The sequence below is a fragment of the Marmota monax genome, unplaced genomic scaffold, assembly GCF_021218885.2.
Source record: "Marmota monax isolate L192 unplaced genomic scaffold, Marmota_monax_Labrador192_F-V1.1 WCK01_AAM20220418_F8-fsc00068, whole genome shotgun sequence".
Classification (NCBI taxonomy): domain Eukaryota; kingdom Metazoa; phylum Chordata; class Mammalia; order Rodentia; family Sciuridae; genus Marmota; species Marmota monax.
In genome coordinates this window covers 4,590,729-4,602,500 of record NW_026692352.1, presented here as the reverse complement: position 1 = coordinate 4,602,500, position 11,772 = coordinate 4,590,729, and the positions used below count along the sequence as shown (strand labels likewise).

At 34.8% G+C, this 11,772-nt stretch overlaps 1 protein-coding gene across 3 annotated transcripts in view; it reads left to right on the top strand.

Annotated features, from left to right (window-relative positions):
• The window catches only part of C2cd3 (C2 domain containing 3 centriole elongation regulator), a 145,959-nt gene that overhangs the window by 41,326 nt on the left and 92,861 nt on the right, over nucleotides 1-11,772 (top strand). For all 3 annotated transcript variants that reach the window (XR_006851286.2, XM_046441952.2, XM_046441951.2), the window contains one exon: nucleotides 8,107-8,254. Coding sequence is in view for 2 of the 3 variants with exons in the window: in XM_046441952.2 (XP_046297908.1) it covers nucleotides 8,107-8,254 (148 nt within the window). In the remaining variant the exon portion in view is untranslated. The remainder of the gene's footprint in view (nucleotides 1-8,106; nucleotides 8,255-11,772) is intronic.

The following is an 11,772-nucleotide window of genomic DNA, read 5'->3' as shown; positions in this document are numbered from 1 at the left end:
CCAAAGTTATAACCACATTTTACTGTAGTTTCTTTATCCGTTAAATAGATATCATAATATAATCTACTTTAGTGATATTTTGTGAGCAAATTAAATGATTTAATTCCTATAAACTTGATAGAATACTGCTGGCATAGAGTAACCTCTCAATAAATATTGAGTATTATTATTATTATAATAACTGTCCCTCTATGAGTGACAGAACCAACAGACTGACATTTTCCTGCCCAGTCAAAGACTAGAGTTTATTCTTTGTAGAGGTAGTACTATCAGATCTCTGGATTCAAGGATGTCAAATGCAATTGAAGGTGAGGGTGAGCACCATACTGAGGGAAAGTTTAAATTCTACATATGAGAACGATGAATATTCCTCCATTCCCAAACTCCCTTTGCTCCTTGATTCCTAGCACACTGACAGTCACTACCTCCCAGACAGGAGATGAGATTATGCATGGAAACTCCAGCTCAAGAAGAAAGACACCAACCATGGAGGTTACCCTCTAAAATGATCTGGCTCTGCCCAATTAATTATTTTATAATGAAACCCACCAGTCAACAAGTTTCCTCCGATTCTCAAGGTAGAAATAGGACTTTCAGTCAGCATTTGAGGACCTGACTTTAATATGACCAGATAGCTAAGATTTATAGGCATTCAAGGAATGCCTCTAACATAGAGACAACAGGATTTAACAGAACATATGGAAGAGGTAAGTGAGGGAAAATTCTATTTTCCCCTTAAGGCAGAGTTGGAAAGTAGGAAAGAAAAGACAAAATTGAGGATATATTCAAGAAGTTCAACAACCAAATAATTAGTTTCAGAAAAGAGGAAATGAAAAGATTCTCCTGAACTGGAGCATATCAGCTTCTGTGCTGATACTTGAGCCAAGACCCCCTACCCCATCTCTTCTAACTCAGACACATAGAAACTTCCCTCCTTACTGGGGCAGCCAAGGACTTAGAACTCCCTCTCCCCATAGCGCCAATCAGTAGGTATCTTCTGAGGGAGGAGTAGGACATAAGCAAGAGAAAGGAGGCTGAGACTGTAGTTTAGTAGCAGAGCGCTTGCCTTGAACATGAGGCCTGGGTTTGATCCTCAGCACCACATAAAAATAAATAAGTAAAATAAAGGTATTGTGTCCAACTACAACTAAAAAATAAATATTTTTTTAAAAAGAGGATATGCAAATCACTAGAATTCGAAATTAAACAGGGAACGTTAATACCAATTTTATAGAAATAAAACGTTATGAATGAATTCTGTGAACATTTGGATGACAATAAAAGATAATTTACATAATATAATTTGGTCAATTTCATTCCACCATGCATTCCTTTTCCTCTCCCTCCTCCTTCCCCACTCCCTCTCTATCCTTTCCTCTACTTCTGCTTCAGTGATCTCCCTTCTATTTTTATGGGATCCCTTCCTTTTTCCCCCTTATTTTGGTCTAGCTTTCACATTTGAAAGAAAACATTGAAACCTTGACTTTATGAATCTGGCTTATTACACTTAGCATGATGAATTTCACCTTTCTCTATGTCTATAAAGTACTAAATTTTTTTACTTTTTTATTTTAAAATATTTATATTTTAGTTGTAGTTGGATACAATACATTTATTTATTTATTTATTTATTTATTTATTTATTTATTTATTTTTATATGGTGCTGAGGATCAATCCCAGGGCCTTACACCTGCTAGGTGAGCACTCTATGGCTGAGCCACAATCCCAGCCCCTAAAGCACTAATTTTTTAAAAAATAACTATAAATAAATAGAAGGAAGACCAGTAGAATAGAAGATGGGCAATGGGAAGAAGGAGAGGAGAGAAAGAGGCAGTACTGGAGATTGAAGTGGAATAAATTATATTCCATGCATGCATGATTATGTCAAAATGAATCCCAATATTATGTATAACTATAATTCACTAATTAAAACACTTAAAACCTTTTTAAAGACAAATAATTTAGATAAAATGGACAGATTGCTAGAAAGACACAGATTACTAAAATTTACTCAAGAAGAAATAGACCTGTAACAAGTAGGGATTGAATTAGTAATTCAAAAAACTACCTACAAAGAAAAGCCCAGGCCCAGTTTTTATTGATGAATTCTACCAAACAGTTAAAGAAGAGTTAATACTAATATTTCACAAATTCTTCTAAAAATTGGAATAGTAGGGAAGTCTTTCCTTCTATTTTATGAAGCCAACATTACTCTGTTACCAAATCTAGACAGAGGCATCACAAGAAAACTACAGATCAATATGTATATGGAGACAACAATTCCCCACAAAATATTCTCAAACCAAGCCAAGTAACTAAAATTTTATACCATGACCCAGTGGAATTTACTTAGAATGTAAGGTCAGTTTAATTTCTGAAAACCAATTTATGTGATATACAATATAAATAGAATAAAAAACAAAAGCCACAGGATCATCTCAAAAGATGGAGAGAAGCATTTGACAAAAATCTAATGATCTTGCATGACAAAATGCTCAGTAAGCTTGGATTAGAAGAGAAAATCCTCAGCATCTACAGAAAACACAGAGTTAACATTATGCTTAATGTTAAAAGACTAGATGTGTTCTTCCTAAGATTAGGAAAAAGCAAGGATATTTGCTCTCAGCAGTTCTATTAAACATTGTGCAATAGCTTCTAGCTGTTTCAATTAGGAAAAATAAATAAAAGGAACCTAAATAGGAAAGGATGAAGAAAAATATCTCTGTAAAGATGAAATGATCTAGTACATTGAAAATTATAAAGAATTCAATAAAAATGATTAAGAATCTAATAAAAATTAGCACTAAGTTCAGCAAGATTGTAGGATTCAAGATCAGTATGCAGAAATCTATTATATATTTACATGCTTGCAATGAGCAATCTGAAAATAAATTTAGAAAACAATTTCATTTATAATGACATCAAAAAGAATAAAATACTTAGGAATAAATCCAACAAAAGATGTGTAAAACATAAACTCTAAAAACTATAAAACACTGTTGAAAGAAATTTCAAAAGGTCTAAGTAAATAGAAAAACATTACATGTTCATGATTCAGCACAATCCCTGTCAGAATTCCAGTTGATTCCTTTGTTAAAATTGACAGGCTGCTTTTAAAATTCATGTGAAATTGTAAAGGACCCAGAATAGCCAAAACATTCTTGAAATGGGAGTCACACTTCTCAATTTTAAAACTTAACTAAGCAATAGCAATCAAGTCAGTGTAGTACTAGCATAAGGATAGACAAATAAATCAATGAAATAGAATTGATAGTTTAGAATACCCAAGGGTCTATCTTTAGTCAGCTGATAGTCAATAAGGCTGTTAAGATCACTCAGTGATAGAAGAATTGTCTTCACAACGAATGATGCTGGGATACCTAGATAAAGTGAAGTTGGATCTTTACCTCACCATCTTCAAAAATTAACTCAAAATGAATCAAACAGCTAAATGGAAGGGCTAACATAAAAAATAGACGGTAAACCTTAATGACCTTGGATTAGGATAAGCATCTTAGATATGGCACCAAAAGCACAAACAATAGAGAAATGAAAAGTTGTGCTGTAATTGTAAAATGAATCAAAATACATTCTGCTGTCATGTATACCTAATTGAGATAAATTAATTAGTAATAAACAATAATTATAATAAATAATAATAAATTAATAATAAATAAAATTTTAAAAAAAGAGCTAGGGGTATGGCTCAGTGGTAAAGCACCCCCGGGTTCAATCCCCAGCCCCAGCCCCTGAATCATGAGGAGTGTATCTCATTCTTCTAGAATTTTGTTTTTGTGTGTATTTTATAATGTGATCCTGTTAATATGGTGGTATATGCATATCATATTTACATGTGTAACTTATAAGTTAATTAAGACATTTATTGAGATGTATGCTCAAAAATTTACTACTGGCAAGATGCATTTAAAATTTTTGTAAAAGATATATTGAGTTTCAAAAAAAGAAGTCCTGTGATTTGGCAGCAGATAAATTGGTATAATATAAAATAAATCTTAAGTTTTTTTAAAAAAGCACAAGCAATACAATAAACAAATTGGACATCTCAAAATTAAAAATTTTTGTGCTTCCACTGACTATTAAAGAGGAAAGACAAGAGAACAGGAAAAAATTGCAGATCTTATATCTGATAAGGGACTTATATAACTCAGAATTTATAAGAATTCATATGACTGAAGAGACAAATAATTCTTTAAAATATGGACAGTGGATCTGATTGAACATTTCTCCAAGCAAGATATTTAAGTGGTAAATTTATACATGAAAAGATGCACAACACCATTATTTGTCAGGGAAATGCAAATCAAAACAATGAGATACCACTTCACACCCACTAGATTTAAAAAGTCTGGATAATAAGTATTGATGGGAATGTAGAGAATCTAGAATCCTAGTATACTGCTTATGATAATGTAAAAGGTACAAATGTAAAGTAAATGGTACTTTGGAAAATTGTTTATCAGTTCCTCAAACTGTAACACATAGACTTACCATATGATCAACTCCTAGGCATATACCCAAGGAAAATGAAAGCATATATCCAAACAAAAACATGTATATGAATGAATCTAGCAGCATTATTCATAATATTCAAAAAATGGAAACAAGCCAGATGTCTACCACCTGGAAAATGGACTTTTAAAACATGAAATATCCATTAGTGGAATATTATTTGGCAATAAAAAAAAAACAAAGTGTTGATACATATGACAGCATGGATGAACTTTAAAAACACATAAATTGAAAAAAATCAGTGCCAAGTGATTATATATTTTATGACTTCATTTATTTGAAATGTCCAAAATAGGCAAATCTATAAAGATAGTGTAATTATTATCAGTGGTTCCTTAAGGTTGAATGTAATGGTGGATAGGGTAATGAAAGTAAAGGTTATGGAGTTTTGTTTTGAGGTGATGAAAATGTTTAAAATTGACTGGAGTGATGGCTGCTTATATTTGTGAATGTATTAGCTATAAAATTGCTTTGTGGGTGAATAATATGGTATATGAATCATATATTATAAAGCTGTTTAGGAGAAAAACAACTTAGGATCCAACACAATAAATTTAAAAAGCCACATCAAGATGTATAATCATGAAATTTTGAAATACTGAGTATAAAGAGACAGTATTAAAGAAAATAAAAAATCACCTATTTGTTGGAATTGGAATGACATCAGGACTATCCACAGTTCCCTGGAAGATAGTAGAGAAATGTCTTCATAATTTTGAATTAAAAATTATTTGTGGGGCTGGGGCTGTGGCTCAGCGGTAGAGTGCTTGCCTGGCACATGTGAGGTGCTGGGTTCAATCCTCAGCACCACATAAAAATAAATAAAATAAAGATTATGTCCAACTACAACTAAAAACAAATATTAAAAAATTATTTGCAATATAAACTTCCATTACTAATCAAACTATCAATCAAGTGAGATAGTGGAGAAAAAAATACCTTCATATATTGAGAATCTCAAAAGTTTACCTATCAGTATTCTTCAGGAAACCTTAGAGGGATATCTTCTATCGAAGAGAGGGCTTAAGAAGGAAAAGGAAGACATGGAGTCCAAGAAGGAGGGAATACAACACAGAAGAGAGATAAAAGGAGGTTTAGGATGTATGTCATATTTACAGAGCAAGCAATCTGTACAGGACAGAGCTTCAGAGGAGACGTTTCTGAGGCCTGGGGGACAAGGAAGAATAAAATATATATTGGCCAAGTCTGGGGGGGAGTTGAGTAATAAAATAGTAATAGGTACATATAAAACTCTGCAAATGAAAATTAAGACACTTATTAATACCAAGGAAAACCAGGAGTTGTATAAGACAGAAAGTAAAATTGTATAAGAAAGGAAGTAAGTTAATTATCCTACACTTGGTTCTGATATGTTAACCCTGAAAATAGTATAGAAATATGTTGATAAATACCAGGAGCATCTCAGGGAGTTGAAAGCAATTGTCTTTAGGAATTTAGGCAACTACTGTTTTTAATTATCAGCCTGTTGTCTTCTTAACTTTCGAAATAAGTATATATATTTGATTAAAAATTATATGTAAGAAGAAAAAGAAGGGCTGAGGGTGTAGTTCAGTGTCAGAGCACTTGGCTAGCATGCTGCAGGCCCTGGTTTCAATCCAGCACCACCAAAAACAAAACAAACAAAAAAAGCAGGGGAGGAAGAAAAAGAAGAGATAGTGCTAAAAGTGGGCTTGTCTTATGGCCAGGCAACATAGGCAAAATCCAATATGTCCTAGACAATGAGTTAAGTTCAAAGAAATCTTACACTGTAAGAAAAGAAGTAAAATGTGGAGGACTATATACTATAAACAGTGGAGATCTCTAACTTTAGGGGTATGCAAAGTGGGGGCAGAAAGCAAGCTGCTGGAATAGAGAGAGAACATAAGTGACAAGTAAGAAAGTTTATTGTAGAGTATAAGAAGTAGAATTTCTCAAAGCATTAGTGCTCAGAAGCTTCAGAGAAGCCTCTAGATTGGGATACTCTTAACTGGATTTTGGCAGTTATGAAGTTGTTCTTTTTTGTTGTTGTTGTTGTTCCAGGGATTGAACCCAGGGCACTTAACCACTGAGCTACATCCTCAGCCCTTTTAATACTTTATTAAGAAACAGGGTTTCACTGAGTTACTTAGGGCCTTGCTAAGGCTGAGGCTGGTTTTGAACTTGTGATCCTCGTGCCTCAGCCTCCCAAGACGCTGGGATTACAGGTGTATGCCACCTCACCCAGCAGGAAGTTGTTCTTTTTGAGAGAGAGATTGCAATTTATTAATGGTCCACAACTTGGGGATGATTGTCCACATCCCTAACCCACATGACTTTTGAGAATGTTTGGAGGCATTTGGGGAGGAATACTTCTGGTATCTAGTGAGTAGAGGCCAGGGACCCAAAATGCACAGGACAGCCCAATGACAATTATCTGACCCAGTATGTCAGTAGTAAGGTTGAGAAACCCTGCTGTAGATTAGGGAAAGGTAAGAAAGGGAGAATTTGCTGCAACTGCTCATTCAAAGTAATGTAAAAGCATCATCTCATTTGAAGGTAGTGATTATGTACTATTTTCTTGAGAAATTAAAAAGTAAAGCAGCTAGCTTGAAAGGGAAGAAAGTAGAAAGAAATAGCAAAATGCATAGCTCAATGCCTGCACATAGTATTTTTTTAACTTTTTAGTTGTAGATGGACACAATATCTTTATTTTGTTTTTATTTATTTTTATGTGGTGCTAAGGATCAAACCCAGTGCCTCACACATGGGAGGCAAGCACTCTACTTCTGAGCCACAACCCCAGGCCCGAGGCACATAGTATTTAATAAATATTATTGCTTTTATTATTAACAATAGGTGTTAATTAAGAAGTCATTAAGTTCATTAACAGATGTTCATTAAGTGCTAGTTAGTATAAGAGAAAAACAAAATACAAATAGCATATACTTTGCCTTTAAGGAGCTTACATTTTGAGGGAAAATATGAGATTTATACAAGGACCTGAAGGAAAAGATAGAAAGTAAAAATTCTCTAAAACAGTACCAGAATGGTATGAATTTTAAAAAACAGAAATTATTCCTTAAAATTTTTGAATTTATAGTTATTTATGTGCTTATCTTCCTATTAGTTTACCAACTTCTTGCAAGTAGAAAATTTTACTCATTTTTATATCCCCATAAAACTAATCATGCCATAATGAATCCTAAATGCACATAATTACTTAATGGAAGAAGGTATAAACACTTAACTTATTAAATTATAGTTACCTTTTTTTTTTCCTACTAGACCAAAAACTCCACAAGAGTACAGATTGTGTTAGCTTACCCCTCCCTATATCATCCAAGACCTAACACATAATAGATGACCAAGAAATGCTGAGTGAGATCACAATCAATGTCATTAGTGGATTTTGGATACTAGTTGTCATCCCGGGGGTGGGTGGGGGGAATATAATTGGAAAATATTTTCTAATAGTCTTCTGTTTCATGTGAGTTTAACCTATCTTTTCCATGTTTAGAACTTTCAAATCTTACTAATGAAAGAACAGCTGAAACTTGTGTTAAAGTCCTTCTGCTTTGTTTTTCTTTTCTCTGCAGTGCTGAATTATCCCGAGGTCATTTCTGGAATGGGTTAGGCTCCCCTCCAGATTCCCCTTCCCCTGGGAGTGATGTGTACTGCAGCAGTGAGCTAAACGACCCGCAGTATGACCAGAGTCTCCTGGAGAACTTATTTTACACAGCACCTGTAAGTCATTGAACCCAAAGCTTTAGGAATAGAAGAAAACAAGTATTTTTAGTAGCTGCAGACATGATACCATGTGCCAAACAGAAAGCCTTACCTTTTAAATCATATGTTACCTTATTTAATCATAATGACAATATGAAGAGAAAAATAGTATCTTCATTTTATAGATCAGGAGACAGGCCTAATAAGATTGAGTATTTGGGGCTGGGGCTGGGGCTGGGGCTCAGGCTCAGCGGTAGGGCACTTGCCTGACATGTGTGAGGCACCACGTAAAATAAATAAAGGACTATCAACAACTAAAAAAAAAAAAAAATTAAAGTTTAAAAAAAAAAAAGATTGAATATTTTGACAAGAACACATAATAAATATTAGAACCAAAATTTAGATTTCAAATTAGCCTGAATCCAAAGCCTGTGGTCTTAATAATATATTATATGACTTCCTTAGAGCACTTCTGAGGAAGAACTAAACATAGGTATACTCTCAGATCACCCTTGACCTGGTATCTATTTAAAATATTCTAGAAATACTTCTACTCACAGGTATTGAAAAATACCTCTTTTTGCCCATAAGACAGGTCACTCTCTTTTCAGGCAGATTTGTTTTTTCATAGCTCTTTCTTACATCTAGCATATTGTATATTCTATTCACTGATGTAGCATCTTCAGGAGTCTATACATAGTAAGTCTAGTCCTGTTCCACAAGTAATCATGTGTCAAGATTATTGTCATAGTCTTTATATTAGTAAATTTTTGTTACTACAACAAAATACCTGAATTAGGCTAAATTTATAAAGAAAAGGGTTTTTTTAATTTATAGTTTTAGAGACTAAAAGTAGACACAGCACAGTGTAGGTTCTGGTGAGGGCCCTTCTTGGCTACATCATCTCATAGCAGATGGCAGTGAAGGGAGCATATATGAGAAGAAAAGATCACATTACCAAACAGAAAATCAAGAGACGGGTATCCCACAATATCTTCTGCAGGCTTGCCCCTAATCTAAGGACCTCTCATGAGGCCTCACGTAAAAGTTTCTACCTCCCAACAATTCTACCTCCATTTTCCATACTGAAAGTACAAGCTTCCAATACATGAACCTTAAGGCACACACTCAAACCACATCCAAACATAGGAAGCCTGACTTTCCTTTTTTCAAGATCAGAAAAAGATAACTGAAATACAAGGTAAGGGGTACTAACTCAGTTGTAAGACACTGAGGGCTCCCAGGATTCAAAAGAGGTAGGAAGAACTTTTACATGCGATTGTCAGGCCTAAAGGGTTTTAATTGAGACTTGAAAGAATGGCCTAAGTAGAAAACACATACTTGGGCTGGGGATATGGCTTAAGCGGTAGCGCACTCGCCTGGCATGCACAGGGCGCTGGGTTCAATCCTCAGCACCACATAAAAATAAAATAAAGATGTTGTATCCACCGAGAACTAAAAAATAAATATTAAAAAAAAAAGAAAAGAAAACACATACTTATTTACTTCAGAGGATCCAACTTAACTAGATGAGAATTCGTATAGAGGGGTTGAGGAACATAAATCCGTAGTAGAATATCTGCCTAGCATACATGAGGCCCTGAGTTTGATCCCCAACACCCTGGGGGAAAAAATAAAGGAGAAAGAGAGAAAGAAAGGAATATGTGTAGAAAAAAAGTTGATAAGGCAGGTTAGCACACTGTAGCCAATGTGAAAGCCTTTGAATGTCAGGCAAGGAAGAAATGACATGGCCAAATAGGGTTTTAGGAATCTTAATGTAGCAACCATGGAGGGAGCACACTGAGGGAGAAATGAACAGAAGCAGACAGGAAGCCATTGAGGTGTGAGAGAGAGCCAGAATGAGAGTGGCAGTGGCAGCAGTGGAAATGGGAAGGAGGAGATGCAGTTGAAAGGCATTATGAATTGTTAAGATTTCATGACCTCCTCGGTTACCAATCATTATTGATGCTATGTTACCTATGAGCCAAAGAGGAAAAGAGTTATTTTTTACACATTTATTATTTATTACCCATTTTCTGTGTCAGGTCTTTACATATTATCTATCATTTATTGAGAACTATACCAAATATTTTAAATCTATTGTTTAATTAATTCTTTTATTAGCTCCGTGAGATGGTATTCTCTTTATTTTACATATCATAAGCTTTGAGAGGTTAAGTACTAGTCATTAAGAATTCTTATCCTAGTCTGTCTGGCACAAAGCTAGACCACACTTTTTTTTTTTTCTGCTAGACCATACTGTCTCATAAGTCTTGAGCAGTATGAGACTTACCTCCCTAACCTCATCTTTACTTACCTCCCTAACCTCATCTCCCACTTTCCCTTTACCAATTGGAGACTCTAGCTAGAATCTCATCCCATTCTTCAAACTTTCTAGCTCTTCTTGTGTCTCCATATTTTTTGTTGGTATTAAACCTTCTACTGTGAATGCTGAAATAGCCTTACCCATCTGGTAAACTTCATTCTTTAAGAATCAACTCATCACCTCTTTGCAGAAACCTTCCAGACTCCCCTGAACAAAATTTGTTGCCTGAATGCCCACAATATCTTACATATACTTCTGGTATAATTCTTTTTTGTTTGTTTGTTTGTTGTTTGTTGGTTTTGGTTTTGGGGTACCGGGGATTGAACTCGGGGGCACTCGACCACTGAGCCACATCCTTAGCCCTATTTTGTATCTTTTATTTATAAATAGGATCTCACTGAGTTGCTTAGTGCCTTGCTTTTGCTGAGGCTAGCTTTAAACTCATGATCAGCCTCCCAAGCTGCTGGGATTACAGGATGTGCCACAGTGCCCAGCTGATATAGCTTTTACCACATTGTTTGATATGGTGCCTCATAAACAGGGACACATCTTTATTATCTTTGTATTGCCAGTACAGCAAAGGCCTAACAGATAATGAGTACTCACTTAGTGAATACTTAGTGAAATAAATGAATGTATGAATGGTGCTAAGTAATTCCCTATGCTATTTTAACAAAATAATTTTAGAAAATGTTGGTGGAGGGGCTGAGGTTGTGGCTCAGTGGTAGAGTGCTTGCCTCACATGTGTGAGGCACTGGGTTCAATTCTCAGCACCACATGTAAATAAATGAATAAAATAAAGATCCATCAACACTAAAAAATATTTAAAAAAAGAGAAGAAAATGTTGGTGAACTGGAAGAAAGAGAAAACCAGTTGACCATGAGGCAATGGGAAGACCCAGAAGTTAGAATACTCATGTCCTTCCCCAGAGTCAGTGTTTGATATACTTATATCAAATAACATAGAAATTCAACATTATTATCTTGTGTCTTGGGTTCCTGAAAGTTTTAGTTTTTGAACAGTCTAGTGTATATTTACTCTAATTTCTTTCAGCCTGTAAACCTATCTAGATTTTGATTTCCCTGTCAAAGACCATCTTTAAAAACCTTCCACTTAGCAGGCAGGGATGTAGCTCAGTGGCAGCGCCATTGCTGCCCATATACAAGGCCCTGTGTTTAATCCCCAGGACTATAAGTTAATTAATTAATT